The sequence below is a fragment of the Zingiber officinale genome, chromosome 11A (genome assembly GCF_018446385.1).
Source record: "Zingiber officinale cultivar Zhangliang chromosome 11A, Zo_v1.1, whole genome shotgun sequence".
Lineage (NCBI taxonomy): Eukaryota > Viridiplantae > Streptophyta > Magnoliopsida > Zingiberales > Zingiberaceae > Zingiber > Zingiber officinale.
The window spans coordinates 65,890,623-65,916,266 of record NC_056006.1 but is presented as its reverse complement, the minus strand read 5'-3'; the positions used below and the strand labels follow the sequence as shown (position 1 = coordinate 65,916,266).

The 25,644-nt window shown below is 37.5% G+C and overlaps 1 protein-coding gene across 1 annotated transcript; it reads left to right on the top strand.

The window, feature by feature from the left end:
- The first annotated feature begins 1,065 nt into the window (after positions 1 to 1,065).
- On the top strand, positions 1,066 to 23,161 carry LOC122032953 (scarecrow-like transcription factor PAT1). Its single transcript, XM_042592270.1, has 3 exons — positions 1,066 to 1,166; positions 1,356 to 1,471; positions 21,232 to 23,161. The coding sequence occupies exon 3, from the start codon at positions 22,085 to 22,087 to the stop codon at positions 22,871 to 22,873; it is 789 nt and encodes a 262-aa protein (XP_042448204.1). The 5' UTR covers positions 1,066 to 1,166; positions 1,356 to 1,471; positions 21,232 to 22,084; the 3' UTR covers positions 22,874 to 23,161.
- Positions 23,162 to 25,644: the final 2,483 nt, after the last annotated feature.

The following is a 25,644-nucleotide window of genomic DNA, read 5'->3' as shown; positions in this document are numbered from 1 at the left end:
TCACACAATGACGTAACAAAAAGCCATTACAATATGTATGAACTTGAAAGTTAATCAACATTCATCAATTTTGAGATGTTTAGTTGTTTTGTTAAATATAGCTTGAACAAAAGACCACTGTGCCAAAATAATGCTAATAAACTGTGTGGAATATGCTAACTAATGACTCAAACAATCATAGAAAAATCCTTAGATATTTAAATGCTTAAAGTTTTGCCAAAAATCTATTAATAAGTTATTATATACAATCTATCATTGCATATTAGTCTTTTAGCCCTAAGATTGATGTTGTTCGTTGGAGTATAAAGTGATATCGTTTATCCTAAGTGGTCTTGTATTATCGGCCACGGTAATATATAGAAAGGTAAATCATGAAAATAATTTACCCTAGCACTTTGAATGAAAAATATCATATACCCAATTAGATATTTTATCTCTATTTAAAATTGACCTTAAAATTTATTAGAATAAATATAGATATCAATTATGTTAATATATACTGTGAGTGATATTGTTTATGAATATTAGTGGTGAAGGGCACCAATAGTCAAGTTATTTTTTACAACTTGCCATGCCTAACAGGTTACTGAAATGTATAGGAGCTTTAAGTTAAGCTGTTTTCAATTTTTTTACCAAAACATATTCAACTTGCCATGCCTAACAGGTTACTGAAATGTATAGGAGCTTTAAGATAATTAACTAACAGTTAAGCTGTTTTCAATTTTTTTACCAAAACATATTCTAAATCATATGTATTATATCTAATCCTTTCTTCGGAGAAAGTGAGATTTAATATGAGAATTTCTAAAGAAAAAAAAAGGAAGATTCGATTTGTACATCCCAAAAACTATTAAGAGTTTAATTTAAATAATTGCTCTAATAACAAAATTGCGCATGTGATTTTCTTCCCTCATTATTTTCTGTTATATTGGATCAAAAATATTTCATCAAATTTAATTCAGCATAATCCAACCTTATCTCAAACTACGCAGTCGTTTTTGCACCACAAATTTAAGTTTACATTATTCCAGAAAGTACAATTTACAATGAAAATAAAATTCCAAACTTGACCAGAAAGTAAAAATCAGAAATAGCGTTGTTGAAGGAGGAAGAAAGCGGTGAACTTCCTTCTCACTCACACTAAAGGAGATGGGGCACGGGATTGGGTAGGCCAATCCATTTCTTATTTATTAAATTTCTCTTTTTAATATCTTATGAACAATTTTTAATAATTATGCTGACAAATTGGGTTGGAGCAAATTGCCCAGAGTGCTCATTTTCATTATCTTATTTATTTGTTTTCTTTATATAATTAATTCACATCCCTTCATCAACTTTTTTTTTCTGATGCAAAGGTGGAAAATTGGAGCAAGGCATCCCTTCTTCGTTCTTCTGTCTCCTGCTACTACTTCTACTTTTTCTTTGAATTCTTTCTTGAATGTATTCAACTGGAATCTCAAATCCTATCCAGGTATGTTGACCCCTAAGCTACTTTATATGCTTAATTGGCAGAGGATTCTTCGAGTATTTCAGAGACGTGGGATGTTCTTGTTGTTAGAAGAAGAATAGAGAGAGAAAGAAATAATATGAGATAAAATTTATTGTTTATTGATATTTGTTCTAAGGATAATATAATATATAATATTCAAAAAAATATTTGATCAATTGACCTATTAATAAATAACAGAATTATTTTAAGAAGAATTCATATAATTATTCTAATAATTATAACAGAATTATTAGAATAATCCGAATACTAATATAATTTAATTTGATAATTTGATCCGGTCAATTTTAATAATTCTATTTTATCTCTTTTACCCCCCCCCCCCCCCCGACAAACTCAACGGGAGATCTCTGACGTTGAGTTTGCTTGCTAACTTGTTGAAACGTTGTCTGGATAGTGGCTTAGTTAAGATATCAGCGATTTGATTTTCAGTAGAAATATAAGATACGGATAACTGCTGAGTTGCCACACGTTCACGGACAAAATGAAAATCAATTTCCACATGTTTTGTACGAGTATGAAAGATTGGATTTACTGTGAGATATGTTGCTCCAATATTGTCGCACCAAATTTTTGGTGCAATATTTGATGCAAGATGAAGTTCAGAGAGAAGTGATTGAAATCAAATAATTTCTGACGTTGTATTTGCTATAGCTTTATATTCTGCCTTAGTGCTTGAACGAGATACTGTAAGTTGCTTTTTCAAATTCCATGAGATAATATTTCGTCCAAGAAATATTGCATATCCACTAGTATAGCATCTATCTTCAGGAGAACTTGCCCAATCCGCATCACTATATGCATGTAAATCTCGAGACGATTGGCGATATAAAAGAAAACCATGTAGAATAGTACCTTTGAAATAGCGAAGAATTCTTTTTACATTATCCCAATTTTGTTCAGTTGGAGCATACATGAATTGACAAGCACGATTTACCGCAAAAGTAATATCAGGAGGTGTGATAGTGACATATTGTAAGGCCCCAACAATACTTCGATAAATCTGTGGATCAGATAAAGCAGGAAAGGATGAAGTTGAAGAGTTGTTTATAGCAATTGGTGTAGAGACCAGACGTGCTCCATCCATTTTGGCTCTTTGAAGAAGTCCAGTAATGTATTTGCTCTGAGAGAGAAGATAGTCATCCTCATGTAGAATAAGCTCAATACCTAGGAAAAAAACGAGCAATATCCAAATCTCGAGTAGGAAATTCTTAATTGAGAAGACTTAATAAAGTTGTGATACCCTTGTGATCATTGCCAGTTATTAGAATATCGTCCACATAAATAAGAAAAAATATCATATATCCATCATTATATTTGTGAAATAGAGATGAGTCAGTCTTTGATCCAGAAAACCCTTGAGCTTGTAACCAATTAGATAGTCGATGAAACCATGCACGAGGAGCTTGTCGAAGACCATATAAAAATTTCTTAAGATGACAAACATGAGATGGAAATTGTGGATGAATAAACCCAGGTGGTTGCTCCATAAATACAGTTTGCTCAAAATGACCATGAAGAAATGCATTTGAAATGTCCAATTGTCGTACAAGCCAATTAGAACTAACAACTATTGATAATAATAGTCTGACAAATGTAATTTTGATGACCGGGCTAAAAGTGTCATTAAAGTCAATACCTGGTTGTTGACAAAATCCTTTAGCTACAAGTCAAGCTTTGTGCCGTTCAAGAGAACCATTAGCTCGATGCTTAAGACGGAATACCCATTTAGAGCCCACAACATTCATTAAGGGAGTGCGCGGAACTAGATTCCATGTACCATTGCGAAGAAGTGCATCAAACTCTATAGTCATTGCACTACACCAGTTTGGATCCTTGTTTGCTTGTGTAAAACAAGTTAGTTCAATAGATTTTGAAGAGACCACTAGAGCTCGTGGAAGGGGATATCGAGTTGCATTTGGTGGGCAATGCTCATAAATGTCACTAACGGGAAGCATGCGACGAGGAGCATTATCATCTGAATCACTTGTTGATGACGACGAGGAAGTAGGCTGACATGGTGATGTAGATGACGGACTTGCATTATCCGAGGATCCAGAACCAGAGAGCATATTATCTTCGATCGGTGAGCCTTCTAGAGTTCGAATCCTGGGGAAGGGAAAAATCCACTGGCCAGGGGTGGGAAGACCTAGTGAGTAACGGCACGGCCGAGGGTGTCGGTCGACGACATAAGGGGTCGCCAATTTGGGCCGCCAATTAGGTCGCCCAAGGGACCGCCAAGGGGCCGAGGGGTTGGGTCGTTACAATAAAAAGGCGCAAATAAATTGTCATGCCCTAGGTAGTCCCTGCCGAATAAAATTTCAACAGCATCTCCCCTGTACGGGTGATAATCTGAAACTTATACATTGCCCTCAAGACCACATATACCTCGGCCAACACGGCCGGAACAATAACAATAATAAAAATGCAACAACCAAGCATCCACGCAGTTTAATAGTAAACAAACTAAACCAGTGATAAGAAAACTCAAAAACAACCCTACTCAACTACACCCATAAAGCTCAAAAACACGACGAAACAAAATCCACTCACCTCTTCTTCCATCTAGGCAGGCATGTAGTAAAACAAATCCATATAAACTCATCGACAACATCCATAAAGTAAACTAATACAAGTCCAGATAGTGCAATAAGAAAATAAGAACCAAAAGTCCGAAACAACACATCCTTACGACATGCAGGGGACTAGCGACTGGAACCCTCCGGACAGCCTCAACCTGAAATATAATAATAACCACGAGGTGAGTCAACTCCTCAGCGGGTAACAACTGATATACATAATAAAAAAAATAACAACTAGCACTAATCATGCATACAGTCTCCTGATATAAGAATGATAAATGCAACTGAAATAAACAGGAGAGAACTGTACTAACCAGGACCTGGGTATAAGTATAACAATCCAAGAGGTACAGAAATCCTATATGCATGTCAAACAAATACATCCATCCAATATGCAGCAAATAAATACAGCAAACACAAGCAATATATGCATCAATGCGTATGATGCCAATGGCATGTCCTGGTCACCCCTGACTCCAGTCAGCCATCTCACACACGATAGTGAGACCGAGTGGGTAGGGGTTGTGACAACTGTGCACTCTGCCATCACTGCTCCTGATGAGTTATCGAGTGGACGGGATGCCGTCGGAGTACACCTATCCTCCTACCCCAAATCATAAGTGGGGGAGCTCAATGCTCTCATCTCCCTGAGCCAGTCCAGAGGAGGGATCCCTGGCGTGCTATCACGCTGTGTCACGCTACCCATGAGTGGACCAGCGGAGCACCGACAGAGCACCTGCTACAAAACACCCTGCCTGATAAAAACCACTAACCCATGAGTGGTTGTGTGTGCAGATCCATGTAACTGGCGATGTGCTCAACAATAATGGAGCTGACTATCGCACAGCATGCAATCATGTGAGATGGTTCATGACACTAAGCATAGAAAATATCCTGAACCTATCCATATATATAATGTGTACCCTAAAACAAATTGACCAAATCAATGGTCAAGGTACACAGGTCAGATAAGGTATCAAAACCTAAGTCCTGAACATAATAAAAACATGGTTGTGTCAGTACCCCTATAGGCATGTATAATTAGGTAGGTACTAACATGAAGTGCATAACAAATAAACAAAACAAGCATGTAACAGATCGGGTAGTGACCAACCGAAGCAGATAAGAAACATAATCATTGTTATTTGTTAAAAACACTACTATGCATATCAAATGACATAAAGTCAAAGTACTCTCCTCCAATAGAAAGGTCTAAACCAGTCCAAATCCGACGTCGAGATGCTCTTCTCGCGTCAAAGTCATGTGTCACCAATATACATATATTTTATTTAGCTACAACTCAAATGCATAGCCAAATAAAATCCTTAAGGCTAAATTAGGGTAAAACCCTAATAAATCTAACCATCTAGTAATCCAATTTATACTATGTTCTACCACAAAGATCCATTACCTACTCCTTACCTCAATTCACAACCCCCTTGTTAATGCCGGATCAAAGGAAGCTGCTGGTTGTATCGCTGCCGGAACCAGAAACAGTTAGCACATACCAATCCCAAATCCATCTAGTTAAGGAGTCTAGCACTAATTTACCTAAATCCACATCTCTGGTGGAAGTGAACAAGAGTCTTTACCTACTTCCTCTTCTCTGATGATGGTAGCAAGTAAATCAAAGGCTGGTGAGGGCACTAGGTCAAAGTGGGAGGCTCGGCAGAAACACGGGGCAACAAACAGTGATTTGGCACGGCTCGGAGACAGCGACGACGGTGGATACAACACCAGGTCACGACCAAATGGAAGATGAACGCTCGACTCACCCTCCCGGCTCCCGGCGATCTAGGGCACGGGTCTGCAAGAAGAAGGCTCGGATGACAGATTCACGGCGATCTCCAATGCCCGTGACCAGGAGAGGAGAGGTCAAGTGGCACTTAGTGGCTGACACAGGGGAGGCGATCTGTGGTGGGTCGGTGCTGCTCCGTGCGGCGGCGTGTAGAGGAGAAGAGAATCGGCAGAGGAAGATCCATGCAGAAGTAGGGACGAGGAGAAGGAAAGGAATCGACTCGGCTTTAATCGTGAGGCAGGGAAGAAACTGTCACAGTTAGGGCTTGGGTTCGGCGGGGAAGAAAAGAGAGAAAGAACGGCGAAAACAAAGAAAAAAGGAAAAGAAAATAAATAAATAAATAAATTCAACTTTTCCTCGCTTAAATGGGGTAGCCTAAATAGGCTTTCCCGGGACCCCGTTTTTATCCCCGTAAACTCGTCCATACGAGCTCCGAAAAATTCCTAAAAAATTCTTAGAAATTTTGAAAAATTCCCCTATCATTATTCGCCATTTCTCAGTATTTTACACTTGCATTATCCGAGAATCCAGAACTAGAGAGCATATTATCTTCGATCGGCAAGGCTTCTAAGATTGGAGTAGCAACCTGAGGTGATTCTGATGGTATAGGAGAGTTATTAGAGAGCTCCGGAGCAGGACCTAGGATGCCATTACTTCTGATAATATTAGGTGGCATTAAGAAGGTGCCACTTGTATCTAGAGGAGAGACTGAAGAAGCTACCAAAAAGGGAATAGAGACTCATCAAAAGTAACATGTCGTGAAATATAAATTCATCCTGTTGGTATATGCAAGCAACGATAACTATGGTGCAAATTGCTATAACCAAGAAAAACACATTGTAATGAACGAGAGTCAAGTTTGTGTTTAGAATAGGGGCGTAACCATGGATAACATGTGCAACCAAAAATTCGAAGGAAAGTATAATCAGAGGTTTGATTATAAAGTTTTTTCAAAAGGACATTTATGATTGAGCAATGGAGTAGGGAGTCGATTTATGAGATATACTATAGTGCTAATAGCTTCATCCCAAAATTTGCGTGAAACCGATGCATGATGAAAAAGAGCTAAGGCAGTTTCAACTATATGTCTATGCTTTCTCTCAGCAGAGCCATTTTGTTCTGGAGTGTAAGGACAAGAAACTCGATGAACAATTCCACAAGAGACAAAATGATGATGGAGAGCTTGATATTCGCCTCCCCAATCAGAATGAAAAGAGAGTATTTTATGATTAAAATATCATTCAACTTGAATTTGAAAATTACAGAATATATCAAATAAATCAGATTTCTTTCTCATAGGATAGAGGCAAGTATATTTACTAAAATGATCAATGAAGGTAACATAATATTGGAAACCTTGATTATACAAAATAGGTGCAGGGCCCCAAACATCAGAATGGATTATTTCAAGTGGAAAATTAGAAATATGATCATATGAAGAGAAAGGTAGTTTATGACTTTTAGATACCATGCAAGCCCTACATAAATGAGATGGAGAGGAGGTAATGGAAGTAGGTAAATCATACCTATTGATGATTGACTAAACAATACGAAGAGAAGGATGACCAAGTCGAGCATGCCAAGCTGGTTTATTTGTCCGTTCACCAACAAAAGCTTTGATTGAAGAACTTTGAAGACAGTAGATGTTGGATCGAGAAGTGTTAGAGGGGGGTGAATAGTGCTCGTGGCTTTCACTCATTTCGGATTCGTAGAACTCGTTCAGAATAAAGCAGCGAAAAGATTAAAAGAAATAAACACAAACACAGAAGACACTAGGAGTTACTTGGTTCGGAGCCTAGGGCGACTCCTACTCCAAGGCCCGCGATCGTTGATCGCTTAATGTGGGCAACAACTATATCGCGCAAAATGTTTACAAATATGTATTACAATAAGTGCAATAATAAAAATTTATACCAACGACAATAATCAGAATCTTGGAGCTTCGGGTGGTCGGGGACTTGCAACAGAACTTCAAGGCGTCTCTTATGCAGCAGGATGTAGAAAGGTCGCTTGGAATATAATGCCTTGAGTGCTGCCTCGTGAGCTTCTTTTATACACTGCTGGAGGCGCCTCCAAGCCTGTCCAAGGCACCTCCAGGCCTCCCGAGTCGCCCGCGTGGATCAGCACAGAACTGGTCGTAACTTATCTGGTTGAAGGCGCCTCCAAGCCACGCCAAGGCGCCTCCAGCACTGCTTCATAGCCAGCTCCAGCTTTGCACCCGAGGCACCTCCAAGCTCCATGGAGGCGCCTCGGACACTGTTCATCCGAGGTATAATACACTCCTTTGCTCCTGCAAAATGTGTTAGTCCCAAAAACATACCCTGCAAAACAAAGTTAGCACATAATAGTCAAGGTAAATAAGATTTTGACAGTCTCCTGACTGTCCGGGTCTAACCTCGGATTTCCTACCGGAAACCCTAGGTTGACCCGACGCCTACTGTTCCCTCTACGGGGAACGCGTCCTCACCTACTTCACTCAGGAGATTTACCTTTTGCCAGTTCGATCCGCTAGACCGACTGGAATTTTGCTCAGCGTCCTAAGCTTCCGATCTTCATGCTGGATGTCCGGTCCTCGATCCATCCAGACTTCTACCCGGTTCGCGACACCAGGATTTTAACCTAAAGTTACCGCCCCCTAGGATTTTTGCCCGAAGCTCCGACCCGCCAAGACTTCCCGCATAAGGTTACCACCCCCTATGACCTAGGGTTACCACCCCCTAGGGTTTTCCACTTGCCTAACCGCAGCTAGGACTTTCCTGAAACACTCAATCATACACATTAGATAACAATTAAGCTTAAATTTGAATCCCTTTGCCATTATCAAAACTAAGGTTCGATCGTCGGATGCTTCCCGCACCAACAATCTCCCCCTTTTTTATTATGGCAATCGAAATTCAAAGATAAGTAAAAAATGCAATAAAGATAAACATAAATAAGCACAAGTATAAATAAAACATAAGCACATACAAAGCTCCCCCTTAATAAAAATTTTCTTGTTATTTTAAAATTTCTTTAATTTTCTTTGAATTTCCTTATACTCTCCCCCTTTGCCATATATCAAAATAAATAAGAGAGAAATTGAGTATAGAGATAAATGCTTAGCTTTTTAGAATTAATTTTCTTGTAAACATTTAGCTAAAAAAAATTTTTCCATAAGTTTGGAAACATAACTTTTTTCTTTTAAAATCTAAGTTTGAAAAATACTTTCATCTAAGATTTATTTAAGATTTTTCAAATGATTTTTGAAAGTATATATATATATATATATATATATATATATATATAGAGATATATTAAATAATTTTTCAAATGATTTTATAATTATTTACAAAGTGTTTTCAAATAATTTTCAAAAATGATTTTGAAATAATTTTCAAAGTAATTTTTAAAAGATTTTTAAAATGTTTTTTCAAATAATTTTAAAATATTTTTTTCAAATAATTTTTAAAGAATTTTTAAAAGATTTTTCAAATAATTTTAAAAGAATTTTTAAAAGAATTTTCAAAAAAAATTTAAAGAATTTTTTAAAAGATTTTTAAATAATTTTTAAAGAATTTTAAAAGATTTTTCAAATAATTTTTAAAGAATTTTTAAAAGATTTTTCAAATAATTTTTTAAAGAATTTTTAAAATATTTTTCAAATAATATTTAAAGAATTTTTAAAAGAGTTTTCAAATAATTTTTAAAGAATTTTTTAAAGAATTTTTAAAAGAGTTTTCAAATAATTTTAAAAAAATTTTAAAAGATTTTTCAAATATTTTTTAAATAATTTTTAAAAAGATTTTTCAAATAATTTTAAAGAATTTTTCAAATAATTTTTAAAGAATTTTTAAAATATTTTTCATATAATTTTTAAAGAATTTTTAAATAATTTTTAAGATTTTTTAAACAATTTTTAAAATAATTTTTTAAACAAATTTTAAAATAATTTTTAAACAATTTTTTAAAATAATTTTTAAATAATTTTTAAATAATTTTTTAAATATTTTTTAAAATAATTTTTAAACAATTTTTAAAATAATTTTTAAACAATTTTTAAAATAATTTTTTAAACAAATTTTAAAATAATTTTTAAAATAATTTTTTGAAAAAATTTAAAAATTTTTTAAAATGATGTTTAAATCATTAATACATCTGATTATAGAGTTAATTAAGTTGATTTGAATTGAATTAATTTATTTTAAATTGAATGTATTTGATTATTTTTAGATTAAGTTTAACCTAGATCCATCTCACCCGATTCTACGTTATCAATCAGGTAATCTTAAGTAATTTTGTGAGATGGTTATCTTTAATTTAGGTTAGTTCTAAGGATTAATTTACATTTGAGTTAAACTTAGGTTTTCCAATTAGTAAATTAAATATGTATTTCAAAGATTGGTTCCCAGGTCGTGGCGAGACACTTGGCCTTCTTGGGTATGGAATCATCCACCACTTCCTAGACAGAACCGCTCAAGGAAATTATATTTAATTTTCTTTTTGAAACCCCTAGATTTAACTGGACAAGTGTAAATTATGCCTACGTCCTTAAACTATCCTAAATCTAACCATGCATAAAAAAAAATAAACAAGCATCAATCAATTCTATCTATTGGTAAAGATGGTCTTTCTATTGGCTGCCCCTAGATCATAGCCTCGATATGGTCTATCAAGGTAATGGATTTGATCCTTGGGGATCCAAAATTGTCCAAGTCCAACTTGATTAACCAAGTTTGACCTGGGGACCCATGTTTAAATTATGTTTCTATTATTTCTATTAACTAAGGATAGATATGATTTATGTTTACTTTTGGTTTTGAATCCAAGTCTGGACTTGTTGTAAACGGTTCGCTGATTTCCAAGAATCAGATCCAAATTCTTGGAACCATGGTGAACCGTTCCAACGTGTCCTTGAGTTCTTTAATTTGAGTTTTCAAATTGGAATTTTCTTCTTCAAGTTGCTCAACTTGAGTTGAGTTTTCAATTTGAACTGACTCAGTTAAAGAACTCAAGTCAGTCGCTTCCTTAAGGGTTGCTACCTCCTTTTGGAGTGACTTGACCCGAACGTTGGATTTAGCCAACTTTTTTAACAAGTAAGGTACTAATTCTTGCAAATCATCTAAATGAGTTTCGACGAGTAGCGCACTTACAGTGGGGTTCGTGTTGAAAATTGGACCAACAAACAAGTAAATAAATTACTTGTCTTACACTAAGAATAGCAACACTACAACACCTTTTTGTGGATCACTCACAATTCTAAGACAAAGAAGAAAAAAAACTTTGACTCACAAATTGATACTTGATTGATGAATGAAACTAAATACAAGGTAGAGTATTTATAGTACTCTTCATACAATCTGGACCATTCAATTAAATTAAATCCTAGCCATTGAAATTCTAATTCTTATCCATGAAATGAGGAAAACACTCTTGACCACACATTTAATTTTATCTTTTACCAAGTCGTCATCTTTATCTATTAGAAAAATAAATAATTAAATAGCAAATCTTATCTATAACTCTTATCTTTTATTGGATAAGTTTTATCCTTTATTTGGGTTGGAGTTGATATTTAACACTCCCCCTCAACACCAACCCTTTGTACTATGCCGAGTTGATCACGAAACCTTTTGAATTTGCTGGCGCTCAAGCCTTTTGTGAACAAATCTGCAACTTGATCATCTGTACTGATTTGTCTCATCTCAATTTCTTCTTGGAGAACTTTTTCTCTGATAAAATGATAGTGCACTTCAACATGTTTAGTTCTTGCATGAAAGATCGGATTTTCCGCCAAACGAATTGCCGATTGATTGTCACAATATATTGGAACTACATAATCAACTGGTTGATATAGGTTATTTAATAGTTGAATCAACCATGTGGTTTCTTGAGCTGTCATTGCTGCTGCTCGATACTCAGCTTCAGTGCTTGATAATGATATAGTTGGTTGTCTCTTGCTGCACCAAGAAATTGCTCCAGAACCAAGCTTAAATAAGTAACCAGTTGTTGACCTTCTGGTGTCATGATCTCCTGCATAGTCAGCATCACAGTAACCAACTAACTTACAATCTCCAATTCTTTTATACACAAGACCATAATCAATTGTGCTCTTCACATATCTTAGTATTCGTCGAACTGCTTCCAAATGAGGCTTCATTGGATTTTGCATGTACCGACTTATTACACTAACTGCATAAGAAATATCAGGTCGAGTTAAGGTTAAGTAGATGAGACTGCCTACCAATTTTTGATACATAGTTGTATCTTCTAAGCTCTTTCCTTCATGTGCACACATTCTGAAATTTGATTCCACAGGTGTTGAAATTGGTTTGCAGTCGAGCATTCCAAACCTTTTCAACAAGTCTTTGGAGTACTTTTGTTGACAAAGGAATATTCCTTTTTGTGTGCGGTCAATCTCTAAACCAAGAAAATGCTTGAGTTGTCCAAGTTCTTTCATTTGAAATCGGACTGATAAATTCTCTTTTGTCTGAAGAATTTCTGATCCATCATCACCGGTGATGACTAAGTCATCAACATATACAAGCACGATAGCTAGTTTTCCTTCATTTGATTTGACAAATAGGCTAGAATCTGCAGATGTTACTAAATAACCACTCTGAGTTAGAAATTCATCAATTTTACCATACCATGCCCTAGGTGCTTGTTTCAATCCATAGAGTGCTTTCCGCAGTTTACACACATATTCAGGATAATGTTGGTTCTGAAAGCCTATTGGTTGGATCATATGAATTTCTCGATCCAATTCTCCATGAAGAAAAGCATTTTTCACATCCATTTGCCACATATCCCAATCTTTGTTGGTTGCAAGTGCAAGTAGAACTCGTACAGTTGTAAGTTTCGCCACCGGACTAAACGTTTCATCATAGTCTAGTCCGTACTGTTGAGAGAAGCCACGAGCTACCAATCATGCCTTATACCTTTCAATTGATCCATCTGGACGACACTTTATTTTGTAAACCCATTTGCGCGAAATGGGTTTCACATCTCTTGGTTTTGGTATGAGATCCGAAGTCTGATTTTGTTGCAGTGCATCAATCTCTTGTTTCATGGCTGTCATCCACTCAGAACTTTGTGATGCTTTTTCAAATGTCTCAGGCTCTACTGCTTCTTCAACTATGGCTGCATTTGCATATTTTGGATTTGGCCTTCGTGTTCTTGTTGACCTTCGGAGTTGAGATTGTGGAGTTAATTCTTCCACTTCATTAGGCCTTTCTTCTTCATTTGGATGTTGATATATGCCGGTTTGCCAAGGACTCTGAGCCACTCTTTGCTCTGCATCATTATCATTTGGACCTCCTGATTCATCTGAACCTGATTGAAGTTGAACTATATGCTCCCTCATCTTTTGTTGTACTTTATCTTCAAGGTCTTTAGATTCTGGCAAGACCTCCTTCTCTGTGGTCCACCAAGAAGATGCTTCATCGAACACTACATTTCGTGAAGTGTAACATCTTTCGCTTGTTGGATCGCAGCATTTCCACCCCTTTCTCTGGCTATCGTATCCCACAAAGATGCATCTAATAGCTTTCTTGTCAAACTTGCTTCGTAAGTGATCAGGAACAAATACATAACATACACATCCAAATACTCGAAAGTAACTAACTGTAGGTTTTTTGTTCCATAACTTCTCAAAGGGTGAAATAAATTCTAACCTTGGTTGAGGAAGTTTATTGATGATAAAAGTTGCAGTCCTCATTGCTTCAGCCCAAAAACGTCCAGGTACATTCTGCTACTCCATTCTGCTATGGTGTGTTGGCACAAGTGTATTGATGATATACTTGACTTTCTCTCAAGTATTGAGAGAACTCTCTTGAGCTATATTCTCCTCCATTGTCTGTGCGTAAGCAACATATCTTTTTTCCCAATTCTCCTTCGACTGACTGCTTGAACTCTTTGAACATTGAGAAGGTATCAGATTTTTCTTTCATAAATAAAATCCACACATATCTTGAGAAATTATCAATGAATGTCACCATATACCGCATACCATCAATTGACGACTGCTTAATAGGCCCGAATACATCAGAGTGAACTAACTCCAATGGTTCCTTTGCTTTGAAGTTTGACTCCTGATATGGTAATTGGTGTGCTTTACCATACTGACATCCTGCACATATTGTGTCTGTTCGTATGTCTAGTTGAGGAAGTCCCTTGAGCATTGACTTCTTCATCATCATGTTTAATTTGGAATAGTTAACATGACCTAGCCGCATGTGTCATATAACTGCTGTCTCACTTTTTCTTGTCTTGTCTATATATGCAGACTCTACTGACATCACGTAGAGCGACTCTAATCGTTGACCCTCCATTGTTGGTGTTTCTGAAATTTTGAGGTTTCGATATAACTTTACATTTTCAGGACCAAATAGAACATAATGACCTGAAGATGTTAATTGGGCCACAGACAGTAAATTCTTCTTCATTCCTGGGACATGATAGACATCTTGAAGAGGCACTTGGTTAGAATTATATCGAGGCGTAATTACCGTCTTACCAACATGTGTTATTGGTAACCTTGAGTTGTCGGCTGTAACCACCATACGAGCTCCTTTGTATTGAGATAAGTTTTGTAATTTTTCTTTATCACCCATCATATGATTTGAGCAGCCTGAATCCACGATCCAATCATTTTTGTAGTCAATCTGTTCTGGCGTTGTTGTGAGGGCCAAGTCTTTTTCCTCCGTAGCCATCAAAGCTTCAGCATCCCAATCATCTTCGCTATTCTCTTTAGAATTGGAAGTAGTCGTGTTGCTTTGAACAAACCTTTTCTTGGACCAACAATCTTTTGCCATGTGGCCCACCTTCCCACAATTGTAGCACTCGCCAGAAAATTAATTACGATCACCATAATTCTTCGAGGCTCCCCCTGGACGAGAGCCTCCATTCCCATGATAGATTTTTCCTTTGTCGCCATCCTTTTTAGATCTACCAGTGTGTCGTTTGAAGTTGCCTTTATTTTTGTTGGTGTAGAGCGCTTCTTCTTCATCTTTTAGTGAGAGTCCTCCCATTTGCTTAGCCATAGCTTCTTGACCTGCAAGTAAATTTTCAAATTCAAGAAGTGATGGCTGTGTTGGCCATCCTTGTATAGCAGCAATAAATCCTCGATATTCTGGCCTCAAACCATGAATAATTATTCTTTTTATCCTTGCTTCCCCAATAGGAGCTGATGGATCTAGCTCTGAAATTTCACAACATATCAACTTCACCTTGTGGAAGTATTGGGCAATCGTCTTGTCACATTGCGCTATTGACAATAGCTCGTTCTCCAGAAGTTGCAATCTTGTATCATTCTTCTTTGAAAAAAGTGTAGCAAAGATATCCCACACTTCCTTTGGTGTTTTGGCATCTCGGATGTGCTCTAACATTTCTTCTTCAATTGTGATCTTTAAGGCAAACATTGCTTTACCTGCCTTAATCTTCCATTTTTGCAAAATGCCATTGGCGTCTTCTGCCGGCTGCGTAGCTTCACTACCACCAACCACCTCCCAAAGATCTTGACCTTGTAGGTAAGACTCCATGCATGTTGCCCACGTGTTGTAGTTTTTGTTGTTGAGCTTCTTGATACCTCCTACTACTTGAAGGTCCCCCATCACGTCGAAAAGCTTTGATTATACCAAACAAGTTTGATTAAAAAAAACTTGTAAAGCATAAAACTCCTCACAATCTAAGATAGCTCCACCAAGAATAATCCCTGATTAACCTGGCTCTGATACCAATTGTTGAAAATTGGACCAACAAACAAGTAAATAAATTACTTGTCTTACACTAACAATAGCAACACTACAACACCTTTTTGTGGATCACTCACAATTCTAAGACAAAGAAGAAAAAAAATTTTGACTCACAAATTGATACTTGATTGATGAATGAAACTAAATACAAGGTAGAGTATTTATAGTACTCTTCATACAATCTGGACCGTTCAATTAAATTAAATCCTAGCCATTGAAATTCTAATTCTTATCCATGAAATGAGGAAAACACTTTTGACCACACATTTAATTTTATCTTTTACCAAGTCGTCATCTTTATCTATTAGAAAAATAAATAATTAAATAGCAAATCTTATATATAACTCTTATCTTTTATTGGATAAGTTTTATCCTTTATTTGGGTTGGAGTTGATATTTAACAGTTCGGTCCTTCGGAAACGGATACGGATCCGTGGCTTCGCTCGGACTCGGTTTCTGACTCGCTCTCAGTTTCTGATTCAGTTTCGACAATGTTTGCTTGCACTGGTAACGCGAAGAAGCTTGTCGGTTCTTCTTTATCAGTCTCGGATTCATCTGATGACTCGGACCAAGTCGCCTTCAACACCTTCCTTCTTTTCTTCTTGTTTGGACAATCTGGCTTGTAGTGCCCCTTCTGGTTACAGCCGTAGCAGGTGACTCCAGTTTTGTCCTTCGTCTTGATTTGAGTCGCCTTTTTAAGCTTGCATATCTTCCGTACGAGCTTTACCAGTTGGTAAATAGCCTTGTCATCGTCTTCTGCGTCTGATTTGTCTTTGGACTCGGGGTTGGTTTTGCGATTTACTTTAGCTTCCCGGGTTCTACTTCTACCTACAATTAAGGCAATACCCTTCTCGACCGGGCGTGCATTAGTCTGCTCATGCAATTCCAATTCAGAAAAAAGTTGATCTAATTTTATTGACGAGAGATCCTTGGATACCTTGTACGCATCTACCATGGATGCCCACAAGGTATTCCCTGGAAAAGCGTTGAGTGCATACCTTATAACGTCCTTGTTCTCCGCCCTTTGGCCGATCGCATGAAGCCCGTTGACTAGGTCTTGTATCCGGGCGTGGAGTTGGGTAGCCGTCTCACCTTCCTACAATTTAATATTATACAATTTATTCAAAATTAAATCGCGTTTACTTACTTTAGCGTCGGAAGTGCCCTCGTGCAGGTCGATCAGCTTCTCCCATAGCTCTTTGGCGCTTGAGAAGGGTCCAACTCTGTTGAGTTCTTCTTTTGTAAGTCCGCACTGTAGCAGGTAGGTTGCTTTGGCATTGGCTTCAACCTTCTTCTTTATACTAGCGTCCCAGTTGATGCATGAGACTAGTTCTCCCGCGCCATCACGTGGAAGTTCGAGACCGGTCTGGATAATAATCCACATCTCAACTTGCGTCTTGAGGTGGTATTCCATCCGGTTCTTCCAATAGCCAAAGTCGTCTCTGGTGAAAAGCGGGGGTCGGGTTGTACTTAAGCCTTCTTGGAGAGCCATGAAAGCAGAATCTCTCACACAAATAAAAACAATGGAAAAGAATGTCCCAGAACTTAATCCTGGATTAGTAGTGCGGGAAAAAAATAGAAATGGAAATTCATGAATTTTGAGAAAAAATAATAAAATAATAAAATATTATTAAAATAATATTTAAAAAATATTATTTCAAATTTTTGAAAATGCGATATTTTGCTAATGTCGACCAATGGTGAAAAGATGAGAATGAGTTTTTTGAAAACGGTTTTGGAGGGAAAAAACGAAAGGCGTAAGGTTTTATTTTTACCCTATATGAACGAGAAAGTGACGAAGGAAAAAATGCTCGAACGGTAGTTGTACCAATTCAGTGCAACCCCGCTCTGATACCAATTGTTGGATCGAGAAGCGCTAGAGGGGGGTGAATAGCGCTCGTGGCTTTCACTCGTTTCGGATTCGTAGAACTTGTTCAGAATAAAGCAGCGGAAAGATTAAAAGAAATAAGCACAAACACAGAAGACACTAGGAGTTACTTGGTTCGGAGCCTAGGGCGACTCCTACTCCAAGGCCCGCGATCGTTGATCGCTTACTGTGGACAACAACTATATCGCGCAAAATGTTTACAAATATGTATTACAATAAGTGTAATAATAAAAATTTATACAAACGACAATAATCTGAATCTTGGAGCTTTGGGTCGTCGGAGACTTGCAACAACACTTCAAGGCGTCTCTTATGCAGCAGGATGTAGAAAGGTCGCTTGGAATTGAATGCCTTGAGTGCTGCCTCGAGAGATTCTTTTATACACTGCTGGAGGCGCCTCTAAGCCTGTCGAAGGCGCCTCCAGGCCTCCCAAATCGCCCACGTGGATCGGCACAGAACTGGTCGCAACTTATCTGGTTGAAGGCGCCTCCAAGCCACGCCAAGACGCCTCCAACCTCAGGTCCAAGGCACCTCCATCTTCATCCAAGGCGCCTCCAACACTACTTCATAGCCAGCTCCAGCTTTGCACCCGAGGTGCCTCCAAGCTCCATGGAGGCGCCTCGGACACTGTTCATCCGAGGTATAATATGCTCCTTTGCTCCTGCAAAATGTGTTAGTCCCAAACACATACCCTGCAAAGCAAAGTTAGCACATAATAGTCAAGGTAAATAAGATATTTCAGATTTCCTACCGGAAACCCTAGGTCGACCCGACGCCTACTGTTCCCTCTACGGGGAACGCGTCCTCACCTACTCCACTCAGGAGATTTACCTTTTGCCAGTTCGGTCCTCTAGACCGACTGGACTTTTGCTCAGCGTCCTAAGCTTCTGGTCTTCATGTTGGATGTCCGATCCTCGACCCATCCAGACTTCTACCCGGTTCGCGACACCAGGATTTTAACCTAGGGTTACCGCCCCCTAGGATTTTTGCCCGAAGCTCCGACCTGCCAAGACTTCCCGCATAAGGTTACCACCCCCTATGACCTAGGGTTACCACCCCCTAGGGTTTTCCACTTGTCTAACCACAGCTAGGACTTTCCTGAAACACTCAATCATACACATTAGATAACAATTAAGCTTAACTTTGAATCCCTTTGCCATTATCAAAACTAAGGTTCGATTGTCGGATGCTTCCCGCACCAACAGTAGAGACCATTTTTTATTTTCCCATAAAACACAATAGCATTAGTTCCTCTATCCTTTATAAGATAATGATTATGATGAAACTCAAAAATGACATTATTATCAAGACAAAATTGACGTGTAGAAAGTAAATTTTTAGTGATAGATGGAACATGAAAGACATTGCGCATGTGAAAAGTTCGATTAGATAAATGGACATATGTGTTTCCAAGATTAGCAATTTGCAAACCTGAATCATCGCCTACTTGAACCGTATCTGAGCCATAATATGGCATTACGTCTGTAAGGATATTATAATCTGATGTGATATGATGAGTTGCTCCAGTGTCAATATACCAATCGGTAGATGAAAACTCTGGGGTTTTACCATAAGTAGGCACAGACGAAAGAACTTTAGGATATACTTGTGAAATAGATGGTTGTCTTGAAGCTGTAGGACCACCAATGAAATTTGAGTCAAATGGACTAGGACATTGAATACCAAAATGTCCAATTCCAAAACAAATTTGACATTTTACCCGAGACTAATCAAGTCCTTTAGTGCATATATTTCCAATATGACCAACGATGTGACAAATCTGACATCGGTTTGAACTTTGCTTTTGACCTCTTTGATGTCGTCGAGTATTTGACATCTAAAGTAAAAAAATAACTTATCCGATGGCAGTGGAGAAAAACCACAGAGATAGAAAAAAAAAAAAGATTAAGGAAGAGGAAAGAGAAGCAAAGGGGTTGGCGACAGAAGACCGGAACTTCTCCTGTCGGTGGCTTGCTGGCCGGAGGCATAAGTGCGGCGGACGGAAGGAACTGTAGCGGGTCGTTTCCCTTGGTGGGCAACGGCAGAAGAAAGGTTCTCGCTGCTATTGGCGTAGAAGAAGAGCGAGAGAACAGAAAAGTATGTGAGAGAAAAAAAAAAAAAAGGTTAATTGAGAAGGTAAAAGTACATAAGAGAAAAGAAAAAGATTAATTTAAAGCGCTTAGATCGTGAGGAGAAATTAGAAGGAGAAATTAAAAACGAGAGAGGAGGGAATTAAAATCAAGAAAAAAAAATCACGAGAGATTAAAACTCGCTTCGCCCTTTATTGGTGAGAGCTGTGAAGAGAAGAGTGTTGGCTCTGATACCATGTTGGAAGAAGAATAGAGAGAGAGGAAGAAATAATATGAGATAAAATCTATTGTTCATTGATATTTTCCCTAAGGACAATACAATATATAATCTTCAAAAAGTACTTGGCCAATTGATCAATTAATAAATAACAGAATTATTTTAAGAATAATTCTGAGAATTATTCTAATAATTCTAACAGAATTATTAGAATAATCCGAATACTAATATGATTTGATTTAGTAATTTGATCCGGTTAATTTTAATAATTCTATTTTATCTCTTTTACTTGTTGACCAAATTTCGAACTTTATGTGATTTCTAGCCTTTTTTCCCCCCTTTATTCCTAAGAAAAACGATTTTTTGGTTCTTGTATGTCGGGATTTTTGGAAGGGGGTTGGCTAAGGTGAGTTGGGCTTTACATGAGATTTCTACTGCTTTTTGGCATTGATTTGGAAATCTCTCATGGGCGGAGCTGCGCTGCCTCTAAATAATGCAGGGATCTTTTTTCCCTATCGCTTTCCCTTTGCCTCGAGGTCTCTTTTGATGCTAGGAAAGCTTTTATTTTAAGAAATACTAATTTGGTTTTGAATTTCTTTCTTTCTTTCTCATCATGGTTTTGTACATGCCAATATGTGGGTGGAATTATGCGTTTGAGATCTATGAACAATTGTTTTTTTTTAATTGTCTTTTGCTTCCTCCTTTGTGTTTCTTTCATTTTCTACCACTTTGTTTTGTCATTTTCTGATTATGTCTGTCTTGGTGGATAGTAGTACAAGGGAGTTGCTGGTTTTCATGGTGAATACGCAAATCTTTCTTCCTTTAGCTTTTATGCACCTTATCCTCGGGTAGGATCAATCATCTAAGTGAAACGATTACTAATTTCTGTGTATTTTAGTTGAAACTTACTATGGATCCTGGACTAGAAGTCTAAGACACAACTACTGTTCTTTACACTAGTTCTTTTCTCTAGTAAGTTCAATCACTTGCTTTTGGTACAAAGTTTACTTATTGCTAATCAAATATGATAATTGTAAAGTGTCACAAAATGTTAGGACGACCAAAAAGGATGTATTTTTGGAACTCATTTATCAAACTATAAAAATTAAGCAAAATGATGCAATTCAAAAGTTGTTGGATGCTTGTTGATCATTTTTATTGATTTCACCTAATTGATTCTTCTCACATCCTCCTTGTAATCCTCTCCTCTTTTATGTGAACATCTTGTATATGTGGTACTAATTCATTCGAGGGAAGTTGTGATGATTTTACTGGTTATTTTGTGTCTTTATCCTACATTTCTCCTGACTATTGAATTTATCGCATTAAAACATCTTTTAGTTGTGTGCCTGCTTCAGTTATTAGAATAACAGAAAGAATAAGTTGATGCTCATCCCTATGAATATATCTTTTTTCAGATAAATTCTCGTTATGATGTAAGTAATGGAGCAAATGCAAAGGAGTGTTCACTTGGATGATCTTTCAGTTAGTCTAATTCCGATTTGCTAGATTTTTACAAGCTACATAGTGGTTATACTTCAAGATGCAAGCATCTGCAAAGTGTGCTGGCTTTGACAAACACCAAAAATCACTGCATCAAAACTCCATGCCTTCCGGATACGATGATTCTCAATTTAGGCCTCAAGATCACCAATCCGTGCATTCCTTCACTTCTGAAGATAGATCTCAGCCAAAAACCACTCAATCATAGATCAATCATGTTCAGTTCTGTACTCTGGAGTCCTCGTTATCAAACACTAATTACACTAGACACCATTCTCCATTTTTTGATTGCACACCTAATAGTGGAAGCCCGTTTTCACAGCAAGATTCTCAGTCTGATAATATCTATGGATCTCCAATTAGTGTTTCTTGTATTACTGAAGACCCAAAGGATCTTAGAAACAGGTTGAAGGCGATAGAGGCTGCTATGCTGGGGCCTGATTCAGATATGACTGAGATCTTTGAGGACACCTACCTAGGCCACCTATTGCTGGAGCCCGAGAAGTGGAAACAGGCAATGGGAATTCCCAGAGGAGACCTGAAACAACTTCTGATAGCCTGTGCTAGAGCTGTTGCAGAGAATGATCTGATTGCTGTTGAATGACTAATTTCAGAGCTAAAACATATGGTTTCAGTTTCCGGGAACCGATGCAATGATTGGGAGCATACTTGCTTGAAGGCCTTATTGCTAGATTGGCTTCCTCAGGGAGTTCCATTTACAAATCTTTGAAGTGTAAAGAACCCACTAGTTCGGATCTTCTCTCTTACATGCACCTTCTTTGCGAGGTCTGTCCGTACTTCAAATTTGGTTACCTGTCTGCGAATGGGGCAATTGCTGAGGCTGTAAAGGATGAAGACATGATTCACATTATTGATTTCCAGATTGCCCAGGGAAGACAGTGGGTAACACTCATTCAAGCTCTTGCAGCACGACCTGGTGGTCCGCCATGCGTTAGAATTACCGGAGTTGATGACTCAAATTCTGCTTATGCACGAGGTGGTGGTTTATATTTAGTGGGTCAGAGGTTGTCACGACTTGTTGAATCTTGCAAAGTGCCCTTTGAATTCCATGGGGCTGCTATTTCAGGCTATGATGTGGAACCTGAGCTTATCAGCATTCGACCCGAGGAGGCAGTGGCAGTGAACTTTCCTTTTCAGCTGCATCACATGCCAGATGAGAGTGTGAACACAAGGAATCACCGGGACAGGCTTATAAGGATGGTTAAGGGCTTCTCTCCGAAGATAGTTACACTTGTCAAACAAGAATCCAGCACAAACACAGCAACATTTTTTCCTAGATTTCTTGAGACCCTGGACTACTATACCGCCATGTTTGAGTCAGTAGATGTCACTGTTGCGAGAGACAGCAAAGAGAGAATCAATGTAGAGCAACATTGCATTTCAAGGGACATAGTTAACATAATTGCTTGTGAGGGGGTGGAAAGAGTGGAGAGACCTGAGCTCTATGGGAAATGGAGGTCTCGGTTTATGATGGCAGGGTTCAGACCATGCCCTCTTAGTCCTATGGTCAATGCAACCATCAAGATTCTGTTATAGAACTACTCGGAACACTACTGGCTTGAAAAGCGAGATGGTGTACTTTATCTTGGATGGAAGAATATGACGCTGGTTGTTTCATGCGCGTGGAGATGAACTTAATGATCTGACAAGCTAAATCTTCAGTTTTTGTTCATGACTAAGTAGTTTGAAAACATCTTTGTTGTTACTAGACTAGAATTTTTGTCTACTTATCAATCGTGAACTGATTGTAAACTGGTCATAAGATGTAGGAATGTAGTCGGATTAGCCCAAATCTATTAAAATGCCTAGAACTTGCTATGATCTGGAGATGCTACTTCCCAAATCTATTAAAATGCCTAGAACTTGCTATGATCTGGAGATGCTACTTCTGATGTTTGCTTACTGCATTTTAAAAGAATTATGACCAGTTTTAATGGTTGAAAAGAATTATGGAATTGTATGAGATGTGTGTTTCCTGAATTAGTTTGAACCAGGACAGGAGTCATTTGTAATCTGGTGAACTTGCCTTATAGTTCATCAGCCAGTGTCGATTTGCTTCTATTCAGAAAAGTTCGTGTTACAAAACTCTTGACTTGTCTCGCAAAATGAATTCTGATTCAGTCTGATTAACTTGGGCAGTAAAAATTCATATATTCTGTTATTTTCTACCCTAAAAGAAGAGATGAAAGGTAAAGAAATCTTGCCAATACATTACCTACAGTTTGAAGAATAAGCTTCTGCAATCACATTTCAGAAGCAAACAAACATTCTGCACCAAATAGCATTCGGGAGAGTGTTCAAAATTAGCCAATGTTAAAGTTTTACATAGTGGAGAAACTGATCTTTTAGAACAGGAAAACATACATGAAAGTACAAATCTTAGATTTACTTTGTTGATCGACCATTACTCATCCAAGTTCTTCATACTCCGGCTCTATAAAATTTTGGACTATAGGTTCAAGGGTCACTCATTCATCATATAACGAGCAACCTAGCGATTTTGGAGTCCACTATTCCATTTAACAAAGGTGATAAGATTTATGTTGTCAATGGACAAACTCTTCCTATAACTAGAGCTGACTCATTGAACAATAAAATATCCAAACTCACTAGTAAATTTTCTGTGAGTTTTATCTTTGTCCAAGTGGTATTTGTAGCTTGTAGAGAAGACAACTCCCTCTCCCTCACCCACACACAATTTTTGGTTTAATCTCAAACTTAACATTTATCAGTTCTTATTTTCTCAAACATAATTGGATTGTGGTGAGTAGAATATAGTCAATTAATGGAAAAACATTCCTCAAAGAAGTGCATCCTTGATTTTCTTCCTCGATCATTAGAAATAATTTTACTTAAATGATTTTTTTCAACCACATTTATAGTGTTTTTAAATACTTCAATACTTCAAAGGTCTCAATCTTGTTCTATCGACTCCATATCTCATACACTCATGGATGAAGGTTATTCTTCATGGTGAAAGGGCAAAGGTTGTAATTGGTAAGTTCTCCTTGTATAACACAAAGTCTGCATTTTAATTTAAACTGTGTATCCTTATTTAATCTCTTGATCATGCCGAACTAAAGTTATAGTAATCCGACCAAGATTGTATAAGTTTTTTAAACTGCTTGTCGCCCTTAAGGCGTAGCACAGATGGTGGACGCATGACATTTCTAGCATAATGGTCAGAAGTCAATTCTCAAGAACTGATTACCTGGATTTATCCTACCGTGTGTCTAACGTCTATGTACTCTCTAGGAACATACATCCTTTGGTCTTCTGATTTTACCAAACTAAAGATGTAATTGTTCACCTGCTTGGAAGGTGTGGAATGGAATTATCTTCAACAGTATGGATGCTTCCAACAAAATATTGCTTCATTTGGAGGATGCTAAATGACTGATTTTACAAAGTTCCCTCTACTCTAAAAGCAGACTAATTTCAGAATTCTTCTGGAAAGATTAAAGTTAACATATACGTTCATGGTTAATTAGTAGCCACAACAGATGATAATCAGAACAAACTGGGTGAATCACAAATATCAGTTATATCCTTTTTGGAAAGGTATTCGGCAGTATTTTCAGAGCTGCAGGTTTTCTTTTCTATTCTAGATGTACTATTGCAGTGGTTAGAAATTGCAGTATGATAGTTGTGGTCGTGGCTCTAAGTTTCAGTAGACAACTGAATGATCTTCCCACTGCTGGTTACATTCTCTTCTTTACTGTAACCTTCCCACTTTGTCACAAAGTCAGCAACTCCTCTCTTTCCTTTCTTCATTTTTTATGTTTGCAACTGCATATTGTTTTACATAACAAAGCTCATCTATTCTTCTCCCAAAATAAAGCCCTCGGAAGGAAAAAAAAAAATATCGTGCGCAAAAAGAAAACCCAACAAAATATAGAAACAAAACTACAGGATTTTAGAGTGCCAGCCGATCAGCATCCGTAGGTTATAGAGACCATAACAAGTTCCAGCAACTATCAACAACAACCAGCAAAAAATGTTCTTAAGAGCAGTAACAGTCCTGGAATGCATTAGTTAATCTGTACATGATATTAGGCCCAACCTCGTGTTCAGAAGTTCCATACCAACAGCACCCAACGCAAATGTTCCAGGCTCAACTCAACCTACATCAGAAACCAATGCACAAGAGGCAACATCACTCGGACAGCTTAAAGGTCTACAATTTTTGTGGGTGGCAAATATGTTCTGACCATGAAAGGATAGCATTTTCTAAGCAATCAACTGCACTCTCACGATTTTAACATTTTAGTTTCGTTGTGGCAGGGGGGGAAAAAAGACAAACAGAA

Bases quoted from the DNA above. Each gene is read 5' to 3' on its own strand.
- LOC122032953 (XM_042592270.1), top strand. From the start codon at position 22,085: ATGCACCTTCTTTGCGAGGTCTGTCCGTACTTCAAATTTGGTTACCTG.